A 23,597-nucleotide genomic window follows, 5' to 3' on the forward strand; every position below is an offset into this window, starting at 1 on the left:
TGCGTAGAGAGCTTCATGAAATGGGTTTCCATGGCCGAGCAGCTGCATCCAAGCCTTACATCACCAAGTGCAATGCAAAGCGTCGGATACAGTGGTGTAAAGCACGCCGACACTGGACTCTAGAGCAGTGGAGACGTGTTCTCTGGAGTGAAAGAATCATGCTTCTCCGTCTGGCAATCCAATGGATGAGTCTGGGTTTGGCGGTTGCCAGGAGAACGATACTTGCCTGACTGCATTGTGCCAAGTGTAAAGTTTGGTGGAGGGTGATTATGGTGTGGGGCTGTTTTTTAGCATACCAAGACATTTTGGACAATTTCATGCTCCCAACTTTGTGGGAACAGTTTGGGAATGGCCCTTTCCTGTTCCAACATGACTGCGCACCAGTGCACAAAGCAAGGTCCATAAAGACATGGATGAGCAAGTTTAGTGTGGAGAAATTTGACTGGCCTGCACAGAGTCCTGACCTCAACCCGATAGAACACCGTTGGGATGAATTAGAGCGTAGATTGGGAGGCCTTCTCGTCCAACATCAGTGCCTGACCTCAGAAATCCGCTTCTAGAAGAATGGTCAAAAGTTCCCATAAACACACTAAAAAGCCTACTTTCTATTCTTCAAAATAATGCTGAAAAAAAAAGTTTCAACAAAAATATTAAACAGCACAACAGTTTTCAACATAATAATTAGATAAGAAATGTTTCTTGAGCACCACATCAGCATATTAGAATGATTTCTGAAGGATCATGTGACACGACTGAAGTAATGGCTACTAAAAATTCAGCTTTCCCATCACAGAAACAAATTACTTTTTAAAATGTATTAAAAACGAGAAGTTATTTTAAATTGTAATAATATTTCACAATGTTACTGTATTTTTACCTTGGTGATCATGTGATTGTTACTTCTGAACCTGGAGCGCACTTTAGATATTTCTGCTTTGTGTCTCTCCAGGTGAGCTCAGCGCAGTCTAATGGAAATAGTGCGACTTCAACACCGTCCCGTAAACCACAGCCGCCTGCACCAAAGGTCCGCAAGAGTGTGAGTAGCCGGATCCACGAGGCCGTGAAAGCCATCGCCCTCTGCCACAATGTTACACCAGTATACGAGTCCCGTGTTAACGGTGCTAGCACAGAACAGGAGAATACAGAGGCCGACCAGGACTTTAGTGATGACAACCGCACTTACCAGGCCTCCAGTCCTGATGAGGTAAGAACGATAGGACATCCTGAAAGGTTACTAATTCATTTGATTACTTTCTAAAAAATGTGTTTATTTAAAAAAAAAAAATTAAAGTTTGTTTTTGTAAAGAGAATGTTTCATATTTGCTTTTTTGATTAGTATGTTTTTGTATTTAGAATTTTACCTCTATTTTACTTCACCTTGAGCAGTTCCAGAAAAAACAGTGCTTTTTTAATTTCAATTAATTTTATTTAGAAATCAGACAGATTGCATTGACACTGCTCTTCTCATTCCTCTAACGGTGTAATCCTATATATCGCTGCTTTAGTATTTATGACTCCCCCACTTTAGCCTTGAATTTACTGCCTTATTGGATGGTAATATAGACTCTGTGTTAGTAGAGAAATCTGAGAGGGCTCAATAAATATCAGAAGCAGAGGGGGCATGGGTAGGTCACACACCAGGAAGGACTCGGTCATCATTTGTGTTGAGAGATCGTAGATATTTATAGATCCGTTGTAGAGCAACAATATTTTGAATGAGTTGTTGGTAAGAAAAGCACTAAATAAATGGTGAAAAGGCATTGAGGCCAAACATATGTCACAATGGCAGCGGCCCTCAAATAGATGGAGGGATACGTCAGGCTCATTATAGTTTTAAAAAAAAATAATAGAGAGGAATGAAGAACTGTTCATGGCTCGACTTTAAGGAATAAAACATAAAATTAAATTTCTGTCATTGATTACTCACTCTCATAGTCTTCCAAACCTTTGTGACTCTCGTTCTACTGTGGAGCACAAAAGGTGAAGTTTAGCAGAATGTTTGCTCTGCTTTTCACCATATAATCAAAGTGAATGGTGATCAGTCTCAGAAAACACCATAATAGTAGTCACCATAGTATTGTAACAGTAGTCTATATGAAATCAAGGTATACAAAAGTATTACCCATTGAATGGACTGTATGTCTCTCTTTCACAGCCTTGTTTTTAAATTTTATTAGCATGTGATTTTTTGGGGGGTCATTTTTGGACCTTCACAGGGAGTTTTTCTTTTTTTGTCTCTGTAATAAAGAAAACCATATCGGTCTTGAACAACGTGGGTGAGTGTTTAGGTGAACTAACCCATTCAAATAATTCTGTACAATGTTTGCTTTTCGCTTGCAGGATTTAATGAAGATGAACTAATGAAGGGCAGTCGTTTTCAAAGCATTGATTGTTTTCAAGAAAATGCGGCAGTCATTACATAAATTGGGAATTTTCCGGTGCTCTTTCATTTTTCCTTTATACAAGCCAAGCATCTTTTTCTTCAGGACCTTCTGTAGACGTAGATATCTTTTGAGAGTGATAAAAGGAAAAAGAAATCTGTCCATCTCCCTCTTTAGTGGAATTGCCTGTCCTCTCTTCTCCCTTGATGTGTCTACTTATTTATTTTCTTTAATGCCCAGGTCTTATCTCTCCAACGTCTTCACTCCGGGATTGATCAATATTTAATTTTCTCTGAGAGACTAGCGGTTAACACTAGTCTTTCTCTACGTGTCACTCTCATCGGCGCCTGTGTCTATGTGCGCTCTCTCAAAGACCTCCAGCCTTTTCAGCCTTTAATATGACAGACGCATAGCGATAATATTCCTAAAGACAGCCGAGTTCAGGGATTGAATAACCCAGATGCCTTTCCGCACACTTACTTTAAGTCATTTGCGACCTTTGACCCCACAGTGTCAAGGGTCAGAGGTTTATCATGACCTTTAATGATCATACATTCTCATGAGCAAGCCCGTTTGTTATGTCCGATAATGAAGTTTTACTTATGGGGGGTAATAGAACTTCACTGATGGTTTTATTAGTGGTTTTGGCTTATTCGGATGAGATGACAGTGTTCAGTGGCTGTTGACCTTTGGTTCTTCTAGGAAAAATATAGTATTGACCTCTAACCTTTAGCCTATTAAATAGAAGTTGTCACAAAAAGATGGGCCACTCGTACAAGAGAGTTATGGCATGTTCAATTGTTTTGGGTTAGAATGAGGTTAAAGTAAATGCACTCTTGGTATGGTTTTGATTAATAGATTAGTTTAATTTTGGAAGTAGAATTTGTGAAATGAATTTAGATTTGTACAATTCTTTAAATTTAAACTTAACATGTAAAACAGTCATGGAAATAACATTTAATTCAGATTTTCAGGCCTTGATGATTTAATAATAATACTTAATCATTTCTAACGAATGACAAAAATGTTATTAATGAATAGTATTAATTAATAGTATAGTATAATATAATTTTTATAGTTATGCCCAGCTCTAAAAGCCAGTAATCACAAACAACTGAAAGTCATGGAAAAGTCATGAAAAGTCATTGCTCAAAAAGATTGAAAAATATATTGTTATAATAACGATAAGTGAAAGATAGACTTTCAGATAAACTTCTCTCAGCATATTCCTAGATGAAGCTGCTCTGTCAGATAAAGCCATCTCCACTATGCCTTCTTTATGACGTTGTATCATATTTCCTGTCACATCTGGTCTCTTTATTAAATAACGGCCACGTCTTCATGTGGTCGTAGGTCACATGGTGCGGTTCCAATCCTCTCCGCTTCTTGAAGGCGCAGTGATCTTGGTTTATGATTACAGCTTTTCTTCCTGTACTGCTGAAATGATTGATAGAGTGTATTAAAGGCTCTCCCCTGTGTCGTAAAACAGTTCCCTGCTCGTCTCCTGAAGGCATTTCCCCACCACCTGAGTTACACTTGTGTGTGTGTGTGCGTGTGTGTGCTCTTCAGGGCATCATTTAGCACTGTCAGGTTGATAGAAGACTGGCTAATTAGTCATATCACATTGAAATGTCATAAACAAGATTTCTAGCTGTGTTCAGATGTGTGTAAGGGCAAGAAAGCAGATTAAATCATAGGGCTACAAATGAATTTAAAGGCATAATTTGCAGGGATGGTTATGATCTTTCAGCCTTGAGATAAACAGTACATACAATAAGGTCAAGAAAAAAGGTTTCAATTATTACATTTATTTCTGTAATGCTGTGTTTTCATTATGACTTATGTTATCAGCTAGATCAAAAGCTGAATTATTAACATGAATTTCAGAAAGTCTCAGTATTTGGTTTGTCCGTCTTTTGCTCTAAGGGTGTATGAGCTCCACAAGTTTGAGTAAAACCTGATGATCATGTTGATCATGAGCGTGATTTGAGAATGATCCAAACAGAATGTTGTGCTCCAGTGGAAGCAAGAAAATCTGACCGTACAAGAATTCACATGATCAATGTCTACAATTTCAGAAATTTAATTCAAGTGCCCCATTATGCTATTTTAAAGGTTCCTAGTTTTGTTTTGGAGGTCCCCTCCTTTCTGAGAGCCTACTCTGCTCTGATTGGTCAGATGGCTTAGTCTGATGTTATTGGACTACCGCTTACAGCGTGTATCAAAACCAAAACGTCCATTACGCTGTATTCATACTTGGTGTTGACGCGACCGTCATAGTAACAACAGCCATTCACATTACTTTTCTGGTGTTGCATGAACGCAATTGGCTAGCGTCAGCACTAGGGTATTTGTATAGGTGATCTGATTGGCTGACGCCTGCATTGGCGATTGAAAAGTTGAACGTTTTTCAACTTCTGCCGCAAGCAACGCCAGTGACGCAGCGGAACCCATAGTTCAGTTCGGTATCGGACGTCACCCATTCAAAATAAATGAGAAGCGTTAACGCCCCGTATGAATGCATTTGAATTTCAGCTCCAGAGACTTCCTCAGCACTTGTATACATAGTGATATGAACAGTAATGATGGTGTTGGTTTTACCGTATCAATTCAAGCCAGAGTTCTCACTCTTAAGAAGTGCTTTTGCAGCACAGAAAAAAATATTTCTTGACATAAACCAAACTCTTCCAGGCCTCAGCTACTCAACTACGGTGTTAGAAATTAGAAGTAGGTGGGTCAAAGTAAACGTTGTTCGCAGGCAGCCAGTGCATAATGCACGTTTGTTACAAACCTACGTAGGTTCATGCAGGAAGTAGTCACTGACAACTCGTTTCAGGCAGTTCAGAATCTGTTCTTTTCTTTTTGTCATACTATAAAAAAATCTATACATAGGCCCAGCTCAAGAGGTGCAGTGTGTAGTATTTATGAGGATCTGTTGTTGACAGAAATGCAATATAATATACATAACTATGTTTTCAGTGGTGTATAAAGAACTTGCATAATAAACTGTTATGTTTTTATTACCTTAGAATGAGCCATTTCTATCTACATACACTGCGGTCCCCTTATATTGAAATCACCATTTTGCACCGTCATATTTCTACAGTAGCCCTAAACGGAGCACTAGCTACTCCCTGCTGTCTCAGACGACGACATCTTTGTCCTGTGTCGGCCATCGTAGCTTCTCTATGTGATTCGAAAGGGAGGGGTGAGCGGTAGACGGTTGCAATTCACAACCTCACTGCTAGATGCCGCTAAAATTTACACAGTGCACCTTTTAAAGATGATTTGAACATTGAAATTAAAAGGTTGCATGTAACTGGTCACAAAACCAAACATATTTCACAATAAAGCATTAATTCACTTGGTGTGTAGGTGGCTCTGGTGCGCTGGACTGAGAGTGTGGGTTTGACTCTGGTGAACAGAGACCTGACGTCCCTCCAGCTGAAGACCCCAGCCGGACAAATCTTGACCTATTACATCCTCCAGATCTTCCCCTTCACCTCAGAGAGCAAGCGCATGGGCATCATTGTCAGGGTACGTCGCACACTACAACACTAGGTGTGCAAGCTTGTTTGTACAGTATGTGTTCAAAATTACATTTTTTATCAAATTGTAAAAAAAGAAAAGAAACGGGTGAGAATATAAACACGTGTGTGTTTGAATATGTTCCCTTTGGAGCCTGACTCTGTGTCTTTTAGTTTTTGTTGAGTAAGCAGACTCTGTAGTACTTTGCGTTTCTGTGAGTTAGTTGTGTTTTTTTTCTTGTTTGTTTGTCTGTTACATAGTTCATAAGAGTATTTATGACTAAGCTTTTGACGTGTTTGTATGGGAGCAAGTCATCTCTGTTTGACTTATTTTTCACTGATCTGCGTGGTTGTGTGCTTTACAGTTGAACACGCTAATGATTTCGACATATTTGGATATGTTTTTAAGTGTTCTCTTTTGAATTGATTATGTTTCAGGAAGAGGCTACTGGCGACATCACGTTTTACATGAAAGGGGCAGATGTTGCTATGGCGAGCATTGTACAGTACAATGATTGGCTGGAGGAGGAGGTAAGAATGCATGAACCATTGTTGATAGAGAAAATCGGCATTCTGCTTTTTCGTGTGGGCTGCTGAGCTTATGAATAAACCTAATTGTCTGTTTCTGTGACCCTCCTTGTTTTTGTTTATTTGCATTTTTAATTGTTTTTGTATCCGATTCATAATGTTTTTTTGCGTACACACACACACTCACAATCAAATGCAATCAAAATAAACGCTGTACCTTTTGTATTTGTTCCTCAAATGTAATTTAGCCACACACACAAAAGAAAAATGTCACAAGACTTACAAATTTGGATGTAGGGATGACAAGTGCTAGTTGTCTAATTCTTCAGCTAAATTTAAACAAATAAAAGTTATGACGTTAACAGGAATACAAAAATATATATATTTTTTTACATATTGTATGCAAGTTATATACATGCACTACTGTCCAAAAGTTTGGTGTCAGTAAGACTTTTGTTTCTAAAGAGATCATACTTTTTTCAGCAAGGATGCATTAAATTGATCAAAAGTGTCAGTAAAGATTGGGAAATAAATGTATCATGGTTTCCACAAAAATATTAAGCAGCCCAACTGTTTTCATCATAATAGTAAATGTTTCTTAAGCAGAAAAAGGATCATGTGACACTGAAGACTGGAGTAATGATGCTGAAAATTCAGCTTTGCATCACAGGAATAAACTATGTTTATTAAAATGTATTAAAATTGAAAACAGTTACTTTAAATAGTAATAATATGTTACAGTATTCCTGTTTTTACTGTATTTTTGATCAAATAAATGCAGCTTTGATGAGCACAAGACTTTCAAAAACATTAGACTTCTGACCGGTGTGTATATATATATACATATATACATATTCTAAAGATATAAATTATATATAAATATTATATAAATTCATATAAGTTATAAATTTCTAGTATAAAAAATTATATGTATAGTACATGACTTGTTTACTAGCCCCGGTTCCCCCTATATCTGTAATTCCAACACACTTCCTCAGTAGCTACCTGATGTGGCGGCAGTGTTTTTGGTGTTGAATCCCTCAGTGAAAGACTTTATGAACAAATCCCTGTTGAATTAAGAATCAACACATTTGATAAGGTACCGCTAAGCATAACAAACAGCTCGGTCTGTCCTATCCTTTGTGATCAAGGACAATCAGCTCAGCCCATCATCACACATGCATTTCTCGCTTTGATGATTACAATTTGTATTGGCAATATTCAGTCGATGAGGGGCGGAGATGAGGCTTATTAATTAATGAATGACCTCAATAAAGCGTATGACTGGGAGCATCATGTCATAATCCTCATCGGCATGTTCACAATGCACTGTGTGTGTGTGTGTGTGTGTGTGTGTGTGTGTGTGTGTGTGTGTGTGTGTGTGTGTGTGTGTGTGTGTGTGTGTGTGTGTGTGTGTGTGTGTGTGTTAGACGCCATTATGAGGATGGGTCAATAAGTAATCACTGCATCACTTTCGCCTGTTGCATTTTCATATCAAAATTAAACCACTGTCCCACATATTTTACAGTGTGCTCAAAGATTCCCACAGGCACTGTTGTATTTTTCTTCCTGTGCGTGTGTTTGCATATATCTATTTGTGTGACAGTGTTTTGATGTTTCCTGTAAATACAATTGTGTTAAAAGCATTGTTTATATCTTTGTTCCAATACTTTCTGTTTACCAATTGAGTTAATTGTCTCACACAACGTGGCTGTAGCAGACGTAAATGTAGTTGTGTGTTGCATTATTTTGTCTCAGTGTGGGAACATGGCCAGAGAGGGCCTTCGGACGCTGGTGGTGGCTAAGAAATCACTGACTGAAGAGCAATACCAGGACTTTGAGGTATGATAGACCAGCTTTGCTTCTACCCTTAGTAAGTTAAGTAAATTAATGTGTAGGTTCATATTAGTGCTGACAAATTGATTAATTGCATCTAACATAAAATCTTTTGTTTATATATGTGCGTGTATATATATATATATATCTCTATCACCGATCTGGCATACCGTTTCCATGAAAGGGTGTACATGGTCTGCAACAATGCTTAGGTAGGTGGTACTTGTCAAAGGAGCATCCACATGGATGGCAGGATCCAAGTTTTCCCAGCAGAACATTGCCCAAAGCATCACACTGCCTCCACCGACTTGCCTTCTTCCCATAGTGCATCCTGGTGCCATGTGTTCCCCAGGTAAGCGACGCACACGCACCCGGCCATCTACGTGATGTAAAAGAAAACATGATTCATTAAACCAGGCCACCTTCTTCCATTGCTCCATGGTCCAGTTCTGATGCTCATCTGCCCACTGTTGGCGCTTTCGGCCGTGGACAGGTGTCAGCATGGGCACCCTGACTGGTCTGTGGCTATGCAGCCCCATTTGCAACATATTGTGATGCTGGTTCTGATAGAAAGGTATCACAGTGCATTAACTTCTTGAGCTCCCCACATACATCAATGAGCCTTGGCTGCCCCTGACCCTGTCGCCACTTCACCACCGTTCCTTCCTTGGACCACTTTTGATAGATCCTGACCACTGCAGACCGGGAACACTCCACAAGAGCTGCAGTTTTGGAGATGCTCTGACCCAGTCGTCTAGCCATCACAATTTGGCCCTCGTCAAACACGCTCAAATCCTTACGCTTGGCCATTTTTCCTGCTTCTAACACATCAACTTTGAGGACAAAATGTTCAGTTGCTGCCTAATATATCCCACCCACTAACAAGTGCCGTTTTGAAGGGATAATCAGTGTTATGTATGTATACATGCGTACATGCATACATACGCACTTATATTATTTAAACAAAAACGTTTTGACAGCACTAGTTAATATATATCTCAATATTTTTCAGCTTTTTAGTATTTATAGATTTGTTCCGGAATAGTTTATGAAGTTTGTGATTTTTGTACTCACCATTTTGAACCATCATTTCAAGCAAATTGTAGAGTAAGATTTTTTTTATATTTTTGAAAGAAATTTCTTATGATCACCAAGATGGCATTTATTGGATAAAAAAAAATCTGAAAAAAAATTTTTTTTATTAGTACAACTATGTTTTATGTATTTTAAAATGTAATGTATTTCTGTTATAGCAAAGCTGAAATATCAGCAGCCATTACTCCATTCTTCAGTGTCACATGATCCTTCAGAAATTATTCTGATATGTTGATTTGTTGCTCATGGAAAATGTCTTATCAATATTGAAAACAGTAATGCATTGTGATGTACTGTATGTTTTGATGTAAAGGTATTCTTTGAGTACAACGTTCAAAAGAACAGCATTTATTTGAAATATAAATCTTTTTTACATTATAAATGTATTTACTGTCACTTTTGATCAATATAATGTATCCTTACATGTATTTTTTAATTAGATTTTTTAAATGTATTTATTTTTATCACCGACCCCAAACTTTTGAACGGTAATATACAGCAATTTTAACAGGACATTTTTATTAAATCCTTTTAATATAGCAACGATGTCACTTGAAGGCCTCTTTGAACAATTGTGTTGGTATTGCAAACAAATAATTGAATCAGAGTTTGGAATTGATTCAGTGGTCAGTTTCAACAGATTTGTGCAAGCGACTCAAATCAAATTTACCAACGCTAATGGATTTTTCAAATTTAAAATCCTTTTAACTTAACACATATATTATCCATCTCTCTGTCTATTCAGAGCCGTTATAATCAAGCAAAGTTGAGTATCCATGATCGTGGTCTGAAGGTGGCGGCAGTGGTGGAGAGTCTGGAGAGAGAGATGGAGCTTCTGTGTCTCACTGGAGTGGAAGATCAGCTGCAGGCTGATGTGCGGCCCACACTGGAGCTCCTCCGCAATGCTGGGATCAAGGTACACATACATTATATGGCCACTAGGCCATATGTGCATATTGAGAATTTAACCTTATAAAGACTACTGCATCTGTACTGTACCTACTGTGTCTTTTTGCTGTGAATGTTTTTATGACAAATGTATGAATAACATTTATATTGTTAGTAATATCTCAAGGTAATCACTTGCTGGACTTAGCCAACTTAGGTTTACTTGATTATCCATAAATAATTTTTTTAGAAAAACTTGGGGCCTTTAAGGGACATTTATTTATACATCTCTGTCATCATTGTATTGTATTGCATTATATGTTGCCCCCCAAAATGAGAACTGCAAAACATTGATCATAAAACAGAGCATTTAAACATCATCTTACTAAAACATAGGAGATACAACTAATATTTATGTGTTATATGTAAATAGTCTATGCTGTTCAACATCTCATTGATTTACATTACAAGCTATCAGAATGTCTCCATATAAATATCAGAAACTGCACTAAATTGCATATTTTGCAAATATAATGCTCTAAATAATACTCAACAAAAAACACATGCAAACTTTTTTTAAATATATATATTTATAATATTTTGTCTAAATATTCTATAGAATGATTTTTTTTTTGTTCTGATTTCATATTTCAGGCTTTACATGGTTAATACTGACCCTTGGGTTCTTCTTAATGTTTCAGATCTGGATGTTGACCGGAGACAAGCTGGAAACTGCTACATGTATCGCCAAAAGCTCCCATTTAGTGTCCAGAAATCAAGATATCCATATCTTCAGACCGGTAGGATCAGAACCACTGATCATTTAGATTTGAACTGAAGTGGATTTAGAGTGAAACCTCTATGGTGTTTTAAGCCTTGTTCAGACTGTCAGTCAGAATCTGATTTTTGTGCATATCCGATTGGAATCCGATCAAATTTAGCAAGTGTGAACAATAAATAAATAAAAAAAATCACATGAAATCCAATTTTTACAAAGCTGTTTCAAGCTACATTCATATGTGGTGGGAAATTCTATTTAAATCTCATTTCTGGAAATCTGTTTCAGTATTACCGCCCTGGGGTACGTTTCCCGTACAACAACGTTACTCACTGTTCGTTTCAGATCGAATTCATGCTAGATTTTTTGCTATAAATTATGGACAAAGCATCTGAGGACTTATCCTTATGTTTCTCATTTATTTAGCTTTATTTCCAGATTAAATCATAGGCTCTTTCTTACGTAGCTACTAGAGCATGTTCGCACATGCACACTCTTCAAAAAAGGTGCTTTAAATCTTGACACACTAAAAGACATAAATGACATTTTTATGTATTCGAAAATAGAATATATAGATTGTACTAAATGTCATCTTGCTTATTTTGCTCAAGATAAGGATTTATTAAGTCCACATGTCATGCAAACAAGAAACTATGCTTTTAACCACAGGTCGTGATCTGTCGTTGCAACCACACAAGTTTGGGGTGCTGTTTGCGAATGTTTCGTTGGAACTATGGTTTCAGGAAACACAGACTCGTTGAACTATGTTGATAACGATGGAACTTGTGACCTTAGTTGGCTAAAGATGCTTTTGGGAAACGCACCCCTGATTGGATTTCATGTAGCTTTTCTGCCCATATGTCACTTTCTCACGTAAAACGTAAACATGACAAATGTCATTGCAAAAACAAGGTTGTGTTGTTGTCAATGTGCGGGTCAAACAAAATATAATATAATGGGGACATCTCTGTAGTCCAATGATGAGGTGTCTTCACTACTACTTTCACTGTGTGGCAGAGACGGCAGCGTGTAATAAAGCCACTCCTGCCAGCCTTCATTTCTGCCATTGCTTCGTTTGACGTAGTAGTCCAGTGCCCTGGCTACACATTACTGATGTATTCTAAGACAGCATGTTGTTTTTGGCATAGTCCTACCATGTCATTGCCATGGAAAACAACACAGATATTTCGGAAAACAAAAGAGAGCCACGCGACACACAGATCGGATCTGAACAGTTGCGATACACAGTTTGGACCAAGGGGGTCAAATTCAGTTCCTGGAGGCAGCGCTCGAATTGTCAAAGCTCTTCATGATTAATATATTTTGTCGTCTTTGTTATCGTTGACGAAATAAAAAAAGCCTTCATCAATGAACATTTTCATAATGTCCTAATGAAATTAACATTGTTCTTGAGTAGGTTACTAGATTTAAAATGATTTGTTTAATTCAGAATGGGTTGCAAGCTCCAATCAAGATTTTATTTTTCAAAAAATTATGTTGGATGGCTAATTACAGGTGAGCTAAATAGCATCGCCTAAAATAAGACTTGCAGATCAAGATTACAATAATCTAGTGACTGATCGATTCTAAGATAAAGTACATTAGGGGTACCAAACAATCATATAACAAAGAAAATGTATTTCTTGCCATCATCGAGAGGTGAAAAGGAGGATACACTCTGCCATTGTCTGTAATTTCCGTGGCGCACTTGAGCGTGTTTTTCAGACGCAAATATAATTTGGAGTAGCTTCTTATGAAATTGGGAGCAAAGTTTTGTTGTTATATATTACGTCATATATTTTGTTTCTAGTATTCGAGTTTTAATGAAAAACCAGGGGACCCCCAAAGGTCTTTTTTGGGCCTTATGGGGGTTCCCCAGCCCACTTTCATTTCGAACAGTGCCTGGAGGGCCACTGTCCTGCAGAGTTAAGCTCCAACCCTAGTTAAACACACCTGACCTAGCTAATCAACATCTTCAGGATTACTAGAAACTTCTAGGCAGGTGTTTTGGAGCTGGTTGGAGCTACACTCTGCCGGACAGTGGCCCTTCAGGAGTGGAGTTTGACACATGTGGTGTTGGACAGTCAATAATTTAGGCTACGTTCAGACTGCAAGCAAAAGTGGGCCAAATTTTTTTGCTCATACATACTAAGATCTGTTATTTTTGTTTTTTTTTCATTCACAAACCATGTGGAATCAGATATTTTTAGATTCTGATTTGGGAAACTTCCATATGTGGTACTAAATACAACAGATACATTTTGGATGTTTTGCAATGCGACCTCAGTCTGAACAGTCATGTGACTTGTATGCCACTCTAGATCGACATGTCACAATTATGCACTCATGGGAGTCCAAAGATCTTACATACCGGTAGTTCTTTGGTCACTCGGTTAATAACAGCCGTGAAAGTAGTCAGTGGAGGGACAGAGGTCTAAGTATCAAGGTGACAGTTCTATATAAGCAAAACTTGATCTATAAAAACTAGAAAAGTGTTGCTCTCTTTCTCTACATCCCAGTCTCCATCCTCCTTATCAAATAAGCGGGCTTCCGCGGCACATCAGCTTATAAATGCTGACTTCAGTACCCATTTGCTTAGTCCGGATCACAGTGTGCTGCATGCTGTGTGCCATCTTGTTATTGTTCTTTTGCGCATACAGGTCAGTTCGGGACCGTGATCGGTTCACACTCGAAAAAAATTATGTGAACAGCCAAACAAAAAAAAATCTGATCTGAGCAATAAATCAGAATTGAGCACTGAGGCTTGAAGTGTGAATGTAGCCATAGATCAGATTCCAATCGGATACACAAATAATTAGATTTGGACTGACAATCTGAACAAGGCTTTAGTAATAAGACGTATTTTATGTTTTTTGGCAGGTGTCCAGTAGGGGCGAGGCTCATCTGGAGCTGAACGCCTTCAGGAGGAAACATGACTGTGCACTGGTCATATCAGGAGACTCTCTGGAGGTAAAACACCTGAAAAGTTCTATATATTCAACACAATCATGTATGATCAGGATTGATATTCTCACACTGATTATTTCTCTCTATGTGTGGCGCATCAGGTTTGCCTGCGGTACTACGAGCATGAATTTGTGGAGCTGGCGTGTCAGTGTCCCGCTGTGGTTTGCTGTCGCTGCTCTCCCACGCAGAAAGCTCAAATCGTTCGATTGTTACAGCAACATACGGCCAACAGAACATGTGCCATAGGTCAGTCCTCTCCGCTTCTCTCCTCAGTCTGTTGAGCTTTAAGTCATCTAGTAGCTGAGACAAAACCCACTTAAACCGAACTCTCTCCAAGCACATGAATCTTTGAAAGCGGTAAAGATGACTGTATTCGCAGTGTCTTCTCATGTTTTCCTGCTATCATCTTTCTTATCTCTGTGCTCAGGCGATGGAGGAAATGATGTCAGCATGATCCAAGCAGCAGACTGTGGTATCGGTATTGAAGGAAAGGTGAGGTATCTCTCATTAACATAGATTGTCTTTTCCTGTTGCTGTAACTTCATCTTTAATGTATATAATTTTCCCCTCGAAATAAATTCTCATTATCTTAATTTTTCTCTGTTTTACTTTTTTTTTGTGTAATTCCTTTTGCTCTCTTATAGCTAATATTAATATTGATAGCTAATATTGGTGATGCTCGTTAGATTCTTACTTTTAAATCTTCTTCCTCTTCCTCCGCCACCGCCATGGAAGTCTTGCACACAAAGTTATGAAATTTTACACGCAGATAGAGGACGCCACAAACAAAAGTTGCACTAATGTTTATGCTAAACACTTTTGAACCATGAGGGCTGGAAACGACTTTCTTTTCCCTCTGATTCCTTGGCTCAAGACAATGTATGTAATGTACCCTATGACGATTTTATCAGCCATTTTGAATTTCACCAACACCTCCTCCTAGACCCGAAGTTGTTTGCTTATGAATAACGTGCCAACAAATTTGAACAAATTTGCGTGAGGCTGTATCTCTATATCTGCAACTCTTAAAGCCCAATTTATACTTCTGCGTCGAGTGTACACCATAGCTACACACAGCCTACGACGTACCCTGATGTGCACCTTTCCAAAAATGTAACAACGCATCAATTCTATGCGGACCGCAAGCGCTGTGATTGGTCTGCCAGAACCCCTCCCTCAGTGGTACACATGCTCCCTTTGCATGTGTAACTCCACGTCAACGCGGACAAGGACGCTGAAGTATAAATGAAAATCGATGCGTAGCCAATGGCGTAGAGGCTATGGCGCAGGTCCGACGCAGAAGTATAAATCAACCTTTAGCGTATTCAAACCAACCTTGGTGTGTGTTTTGACAACCATGACCAGTTACCGGTACCTGCACAGTGCCACCTAGTGGTCAGGAGATATGATATTTTTTTTATTGTGCTATTTTTGCTTATAACATCTGAATATCTAAAATCATCTAATGTCTTTAATTACTCGTTGTTTGTCTGATGTTTCAGTATCATAAAAATGATTACATTTCATTTATAAAAAAAGTATATTAATACATTTATAAAAATAAAAAAAGCTAATTTAAAATAAGAAATAAATCATTTTTAAAAAGCATTTTCGGTTTCAGCCCAGAATTTTCGTTTGGTTGAATTCCTTTTTTAAAAACTATTATTTCTTTTGATTTTGATGTCTGCATGTTCATGAAAGGTTTTGTGACATTCATCCCTTCATAGTTAATTATAGAAAATATAATTTACTGAGAAATTTTCATATACAGTACCTTTTAATAATTGTTTCTACCTTGCCTAAATAAAATGCATTTATTTAATTAATAATAACAACAAAACAAAAAAAATCAGTATACCATTTCAGACTCTGTGTGATGAGTTCACAGAAGTGCATTATGTCTTTTTAAAAACTAAACTTGTGTTTCAGGAGGGAAAGCAGGCGTCTCTGGCGGCAGATTTCTCCATTACCCAGTTCAAGCACATCGGCAGACTGCTGATGGTACATGGCCGCAACAGCTACAAACGTTCAGCAGCTCTTGGCCAGTTTGTCATGCACCGTGGCATGATCATCTCCGCCATGCAGGTAACACACAGACAATTCTCATGTATATATGTATATTAGTCAATACAGTAAATTGGTTTGCTTTCAGCACCAAGAGTACCACACTTATGTTGCTGCAATGCAGCCTCTTGAATTAAAGTGCTGACATCTTGATTTCAATTTGGGTTTTTACTTTCAGGCTGTGTTTTCCTCTATTTTCTACTTCGCATCTGTTCCCCTCTACCAAGGTTTCCTCATGGTGGGGTAAGTAAAAGCTACACAGCATTTTTGGACATCATATTTGCCTTTTAACCTGATTTCCTAACATTTTGCTTATTTGTTCCCAGCTATGCCACCATGTATACCATGTTCCCTGTCTTTTCTCTTGTGCTGGATCAGGATGTAAAGCCTGAAATGGCTCTACTGTATCCTGAGCTCTACAAAGACCTCACCAAAGTAAGAACAAATCAAACATGATAAGAGTAATGATCAGAAGAACTAACCATGAGCATAAATATCTGCATGATGCACATGATATAAGTCACAGGAATGAAGGCATGAGTTTGTGTTTGCTGCATGACAGTGGTGCTGACTTTGGTTTTCCCTCCACTAGGGCCGCTCCCTGTCCTTTAAGACCTTCCTGATTTGGGTTTTGATAAGTATATATCAAGGTAAATGGATGAACAGTGTTTTCTTATATTTTTGTTTGACTGTAAACAGCATCTCAACAATAACCTTTACTCTCTTCTGAAGGTTTTTTTTTTTGGCATGATCTTTGTATCATACTGAATGTGAAAATTAGATTCTCTGTGGGTTCAGAGAACTTGTGAATTCTCAGAGCCACAGAAAGCAGGGATTAAAAAATGCAATCGTCAATTATAGTTACAATAATACAGTGTTGTGCTGATACAATTGTATATCAATATGTTGTGATTCTTTTTCTCACTGTACTTCATCAATACTTTAGGTTCTTATATTATTATTTTTATTTATTTATATGTCTAAACAATTTCTAAAGCTCAATTAATAAAGCAGGAGGTCATAAATTGCCTTTTCAAACATTAAATAAAGAAAATATTGTAATAATATTTCACAATATTACTTTTTTACAGTATTTTACAGTATTTTGATCAAATAAATGCAGCCTTGGTGAGCATAAGAGACATCTTTCAAAAACATTAAAAAAATCGTACCGATAGTATTATATTGTATACGTATAAGTATTGATTGGTAGAGTAAATAATCCAGATGATTCAAATCCGAACAAGTCTTTACTATATTTCTTGTTTTTATGATACATTGTGCAATTCTGAAGAGAATCAGATTAGACTTCATTGACAGAGAGGCTGTGCATCATGTTTGTTTTCTTTATTTTGCAAAAAGCACAACATTTTGTTTTTATTGTGAGTGTACACAATTAAAAAGTAGAAACTTAACTAATTATAATGATGTATAACGGTTGCCTGATTGATATAAATCGACAGAGTTATTTGAGTCTCTTTTGCCCTGATGAGAAAAAAATGGAGGCGGACGGTGTGATCTTCGATCTCTAGGGGTTAATAGAGAACTGTAATAATATTGAAACAATCCAAGCAAATGAGCGAACATGGTGGTTAATGGTGAAATATGTAATTTTTTCAATACCAGATAAACCAAATGAAATGGAAAAAAAACTATTTGTTTTTCAAACAAATCCTTCATTGATTAGACAGAAAGCCAAAATACAGGGCTCAATACTACTTTATCTTTTAATAGTAAAAACAGAGTATTATGCTGGTCTAAGACTGTAGGAAATATTTGAACATCAAAAAGGTTTCCACCAATTTCCTTTTAGGTTTAGGTTGGAATCCCAGGAGGAGTGATGCATGAGCTACCACCATTGTGACTGGGTTGCTCCAGGTGGATTGTCTCAGTACTAAAAATTTACTGAACAAACGTAAGAGAAATGTAAACTTAAAAAAGCCGATCCAATCTGAGATAACATGGCATATATAAACTAACCATAAACCGATATGTTCTCTACAAATAAATCCGTGAACGGTTCATCAAAGAAATAAACATTGAAGCGCAATGTAACGAGCCTCCCTCAGTTCTTTTCATGAATGTGATTTTCGGACCGTCGCCAGCTCTCACGCGCACACAGCTTCCTTATCCGCACTGTAAATCGATCCGCGCAGCGAGCAAGAGAGATCAGTGTCCCCGTCTGACAGCTCCTGCTTTTTAATTAAACCTTAATACAGAGAGACAAGAACAACAGGGAAATATGAGCAAAGATTTCATTTAGTCCAGAGAGTAACCCCGAGGAATGTTCGCCGTATGAAGAGAGGCAATTATGTGATCAGTTAGAGGCCATTAGGCTGGATTGCGCTGGCGTTTATGATTAAAATGAAAGCAGAGACGGTTACAGTAGGCTGAGGAGCCGAGTGAGCGTGGAGCCTCGTGAGCAGGGGTCAGGGCTTGACGTGCTCATGTGTGAATCGGGATCAGACCATGAGCGATGGTCAAGAAATCACGGAAGAAACTCATGGTGGACGTCAGTAAACCTTATGGATTTGTCAGGTCTTGCAGTCTGACTAGCTATCGTTAGTTATTCCCCCCTTTCATTTAATAACCACTAATCTGTTTCATGCACATGTGTTTATACTCATTATAACACTAAACTGACAGCTTAGCAGCATCTCAGTCCTTGTTAGTTCAACTCAAACACATCTTCTGTTTGTCCACCAGGGGGCATCCTGATGTACGGGGCCCTGGTGCTGTTCGATCAGGAGTTTGTGCATGTGGTGGCAATCTCTTTCACTGCTCTGATCCTGACGGAGCTGCTGATGGTGGCGCTGACTATCCGCACATGGCACTGGCTCATGGTCGTAGCCGAACTTATAAGTCTGGCCTGCTACTTTGCTTCCCTCGCCTTCTTAAACGAATACTTTGGTAAGAACTGACAACAGTGCAACACATTTTTTGAACATTCTTATTTTATTGTTTATTTTATTATTTTAGTTATATTATTATTATTTTTTATTTATCTACTGATTATTCGCTTTTTAATTTACTTTTTAATATTTTAATTATTTTAATTTATGCAAGTAAATTCAAACCAAAAATATTATTTTGTCTGTCTATCCATCCATCTGTCTGTCTGTCTGTCTATCTATCTATCTATCCATCCATCCATCCATCTTTCTATCTATCTGTCTCTGTCTGTCTTCAACATAGATAGATAGATAGATAGATAGATAGATAGATAGATAGATAGATAGATAGATAGATAGATAGATAGATAGATAGATAGATAGATAGATAGATAGATAGATAGATAGATAGATAGATAGATAGATAGATAGATAGATAGATAGATAGATAGATAGATAGATAGATAGATAGATAGATAGATAGATAGATAGATAGATAGATAAAGTAAATTTAAACAACATATTAAAAAATAAAATGTAAATGAAAATATATTTTTAATAACTCTGTCTGTCTGTCTATCTATCTGTCTGTCTGTCTTCACCATAGTAGATAGATATTATAGTTATAGATAAAATATAGATATTTTTTTAAATAACTTTATCTATCTATCTATCTATCTGTCTCTGTCTGTCTGTATGTCTGTCTTCTAGATAGATAGATATATAGATGGATGTTATTTACTTATCTACATATTATTAGCTTTTTATTTACTTTTTAATTTTTGTATTATTTTAATTTATTTAAGTAAATTCAAACCAAAAATATTTTTATTGTATCTGTCTGTCTGTCTGTCTTCACTATAGATAGATAGATAGATAGATAGATAGATAGATAGATAGATAGATAGATAGATAGATAGAGAGATAGATAGATAGATAGATAGATAGATAGATAGATAGATAGATAGATAGATAGATAGATAGATAGATAGATAGATAGATAGATAGATAGAGATAGATAGATAGAGATAGATAGATAGATAGATAGATAGATAGATAGATAGATAGATAGATAGATAGATAGATAGATAGATAGATAGATAGATAGATAGATAGATAGATAGATAGATAGATAGATAGATAGATAGATAGATAGATAGATTTAAACAACATATTAAAACATATTCAACATATTGTCTGTCTGTCTGTCTGTCTGTCTGCACCTTTAATGATATGGTCCGGTGATTTGGTCTGTTTCCCTCAAACTTAAATAAAAGGCCAAATAAGTGAAAATATCCTCTGTAGGCACCTGTTTTCAATGTTTCAACCAAACACGCATATTAATTCAGACTGGTGCACTCTCTGTAACCCCAATTTTTAAGCTCTTTCTTCTTCTTTCTTTCCATCTCTGTTTTGTGGCTGTGCTTTAGGCATAGGTCGTGTGACCTTAGGAGCTTTCCTGGGTAGGTTTGTCTTTCCCCTGTGTTCTCTCTGTTGTTTCACCAGCTATCATTTCCTGCCTCCACAAACATGTCCGTTCTCCTCCCTCGGGTTTCACTCTCGTGTGGTGTGGGCCCCTGGATGAGAAGGAGCCATTCAAATGTGCCGTAACCCTGTGATTACTCATTTTTCAGAACATTCCATCGTTGCAGTGCATCCCATCCACTTCATCCTCAGCCTCTTTCTCTTTTTTTTGTATCGTGAGCTAATGTACGCCTTGATATAAACGAGCGTGAAGACAGACTTTGACCCTGACGTTTTATTTTCTTCATATGTTTTATTTGTCTTCAGATCTTTCGTTTATCACAACACGGGCGTTCTTGTGGAAGGTGTGTGTCATCACGCTGGTCAGCTGTCTGCCGCTCTACATCATCAAATACCTGAAGCGGAAGTTCTCCCCTCCCAGTTATTCCAAACTTTCCTCCTGAGCTTTCCATACATCACAGTATCAAAAGGCATGCAGACACATTTATAAGCACATGTGACGGCTATATCAAACACTTTAAAACGGATATTGTTCTGTTTTTATTCTTGCTGGATGTTAGTTCACCCAGAAATGAACATCTTGATATCATTTACTCACCCTCACGTTGCTCCAAACCTTTATGGCTTCTGGCTATATTTTCTGTGGAACACAAAAAGAGAAGTTTAGCAGAATGTTCATGCTGCTCTTTTCCATACAAAAATTGCACCTAAAACGCAGTCTTAAAGGAGTTAAAACGAAAATTACCTTTACTCACCCTCAAGCCATTCTAGGTGTATATGACTTTCTTCTTTCTGATGAACACAGTCATTATATTAATAAATATCCTGATGCTTCCAAGCGTTATAATGGTAGTGAACAGGAGTTTTAAGCTCAAAACAGCACATCCATCCATAAACGTACTCCACGTTAATAAAGGCCTTCTGAAGCGAATCGATGGGTTTGTGTAAGAAAACTCTCCATATTTAAACTTTATAAAGTAAAATATCTAGCTTCCGGTGGACCGCCTTCCGAAAACTATCCATATTTGAACTTTATAAAGTAAGATATCTAGCTTCCGGTGGACCGCCTTCCAAATTATAGATATTTTTCTTACAAAACCCCATCGTTTTGCTTTAGAAAGCCTTTATTAACCAGAGCCGCGTGGAGTATGTTTATTATGGATGGATGTGCTTTTTTGGGCTTCAAACTCAATGGACCCCTGCCATTATAAAGCTCGGAAGCGTCAGGATATTAATTAATATAACTCCGATTGTGTTCATCAGAAAGAAGAAAGTCATATACACCTAGGATGGCTTGAGGGTGAGTAAATCATAGGCAATTTTTCATTTTAAAGTGAACTACTCCTTTAACTTGTGTTTGATCTTAAACGACTCCTACCTTTTTGGAATGACATGAGGGTGAGTAAATAAGTAATTTTTGCGTAAGTGTCAGCTATGAATGCCCAAAAGTGCTTTATGATGCGGTTTATGTGTGCTTCATGAATGCTTATTCAGTGATTTGTTTGTATGTATATATATATATATATACTTTGCCGTTGGACTAATATGTGTTTCTGTGCTCATCATGTTCCTGCACTTAAAGATGATGGGACAGTTGTTGGACAAAACAGTGAGTAGTATTGAGTACTTGAAGAGGCTAAATGACGGTCCCAAAACTGTCACTTTTTACTTACCGTGAATGTATGTGAAGGCAAAATCAGTTTTTTTATCAAATGGATGATGGATTTTTAACATTCTTTTTTTTTTTATTGTTGGTATATAATGATGTTCGTAGTTAAACATTACGATTTCATCTTCAATGAACGTATTATTAGTATTACCATACCCATCAGCACTTTTCCTACTGATTCACTTTATTATTAATGAGATCCGGATGGGCGGGGCTTGGTAAATACCTGTGGTTGTGATTCGAGTGTTCTGATTGCACGAGTGTATACTGAAGTTGAATTCGGGCAGCTCTGGTTTCCTGTTGTGCTGTGGCTGCTGCTGCCATATGATCCTGCTGCAAAACTGTGTAAATGTAAACCAGAGCACAGCGTGTGTTCTTACAGCGGGGACTATTTGTTCTGGGAACAATGGCATCCTAAATGACATTGTATTAACATTTGAGACTTTGACAAATCAAACTTGATTGTACTTGATTGTACTTTTGTCGGATTGGTGTTATAAATGAATGACTTTTGTAAGAGTGTAAAAAGTGAAAAAACTAAATGATTAGAGATGCACTGTCATTTTCGCATTTCTTAAATCACCTATGGCACTTGCTCATCAGCAGTTACTTTTTTATAGACAAACGGCGCCATTTATTTTGGAGTTTCACTATTTTTCGAGAACATCCACGGGAAATACTGCACATGCTTTGTCCCCTAATGGCTGTGCTGGCGGTGTGGCTTAATGTGTAAGATCATCTTGCCTTATCTTTATGAAACAAGTCAGCTAGTATGAGGAATGAGTTTTATCATTCACATTATTTTCTATACTGAGTGTGTGAGTGTGTTTACAATACTGAATGAGACAATGCCAAGCAACGTGTGCCGTACGCTGTTCCTTTCTTGCTGTGCGTAATGGTGGATTTTGGTTGTGCTTTGAAGACGCAGAGTTGTACTTTACTCAGGAAAACCACTGATTTCTTCTACTGTATATAAACCTTCATTTAACCCTGTGACAGCCTAACAACAATAGCTTATTTATTATTTCAGTATTTAGCTTTAGTTTTTTTTATTGACTGATACATAATGGAAAATGTGATGTTTCTGTGGTATTACTGCGACTGTGGGCGTACTGTACTCTCGGTGTCATCAGCACGATGGTTTCAGCAGTATGATTTAACATTTTAATGATTATTGATGTCTGATTAAAGAGCAATATGTTTCCAAGTGGTCTAGTGGGTGCTTCCTTTAAGAAGTCTGAATTTTTTTTGTGGTAATGCATTCATGTTTGGTAGCACTTTTTACATATAAAATATACACTGGTGTTAAACTAATAAAGGCACAAATCCCACACTGTAAAAAAAACGAATTGCAGCCTTAAATTTTTAAGTACAATCAACTTGGATGTTTAAGTCATGTCAACTTAAATTACATTAAACTGACTTATAACGTAAACGTAAAACATTTTTTTTTTTTTTTAAAAAGATGAAAATTGCTTTACTTATTCT

At 37.3% G+C, this 23,597-nt stretch overlaps 1 protein-coding gene across 1 annotated transcript in view; it reads left to right on the forward strand.

The window, feature by feature from the left end:
- atp9b (ATPase phospholipid transporting 9B) overlaps positions 1-23,314 on the forward strand; it is a 70,180-nt gene extending 46,866 nt beyond the window's left edge. The window contains exons 15-29 of the mRNA XM_079830074.1: positions 950-1,204; positions 5,757-5,918; positions 6,347-6,439; positions 8,195-8,278; positions 10,113-10,283; positions 10,957-11,055; positions 13,914-14,003; positions 14,102-14,246; positions 14,428-14,492; positions 15,930-16,085; positions 16,243-16,307; positions 16,391-16,499; positions 16,657-16,714; positions 18,771-18,974; positions 20,747-23,314. Of these exons, the coding sequence (XP_079686200.1) occupies positions 950-1,204; positions 5,757-5,918; positions 6,347-6,439; positions 8,195-8,278; positions 10,113-10,283; positions 10,957-11,055; positions 13,914-14,003; positions 14,102-14,246; positions 14,428-14,492; positions 15,930-16,085; positions 16,243-16,307; positions 16,391-16,499; positions 16,657-16,714; positions 18,771-18,974; positions 20,747-20,883 (1,893 nt within the window). The 3' untranslated portion in view covers positions 20,884-23,314. The remainder of the gene's footprint in view (positions 1-949; positions 1,205-5,756; positions 5,919-6,346; positions 6,440-8,194; positions 8,279-10,112; positions 10,284-10,956; positions 11,056-13,913; positions 14,004-14,101; positions 14,247-14,427; positions 14,493-15,929; positions 16,086-16,242; positions 16,308-16,390; positions 16,500-16,656; positions 16,715-18,770; positions 18,975-20,746) is intronic.
- Positions 23,315-23,597: the final 283 nt, after the last annotated feature.

Source organism: Gobio gobio (assembly GCF_949357685.1).
Source record: "Gobio gobio genome assembly, chromosome: 11".
NCBI classification, from domain to species: Eukaryota; Metazoa; Chordata; class Actinopteri; order Cypriniformes; family Gobionidae; genus Gobio; species Gobio gobio.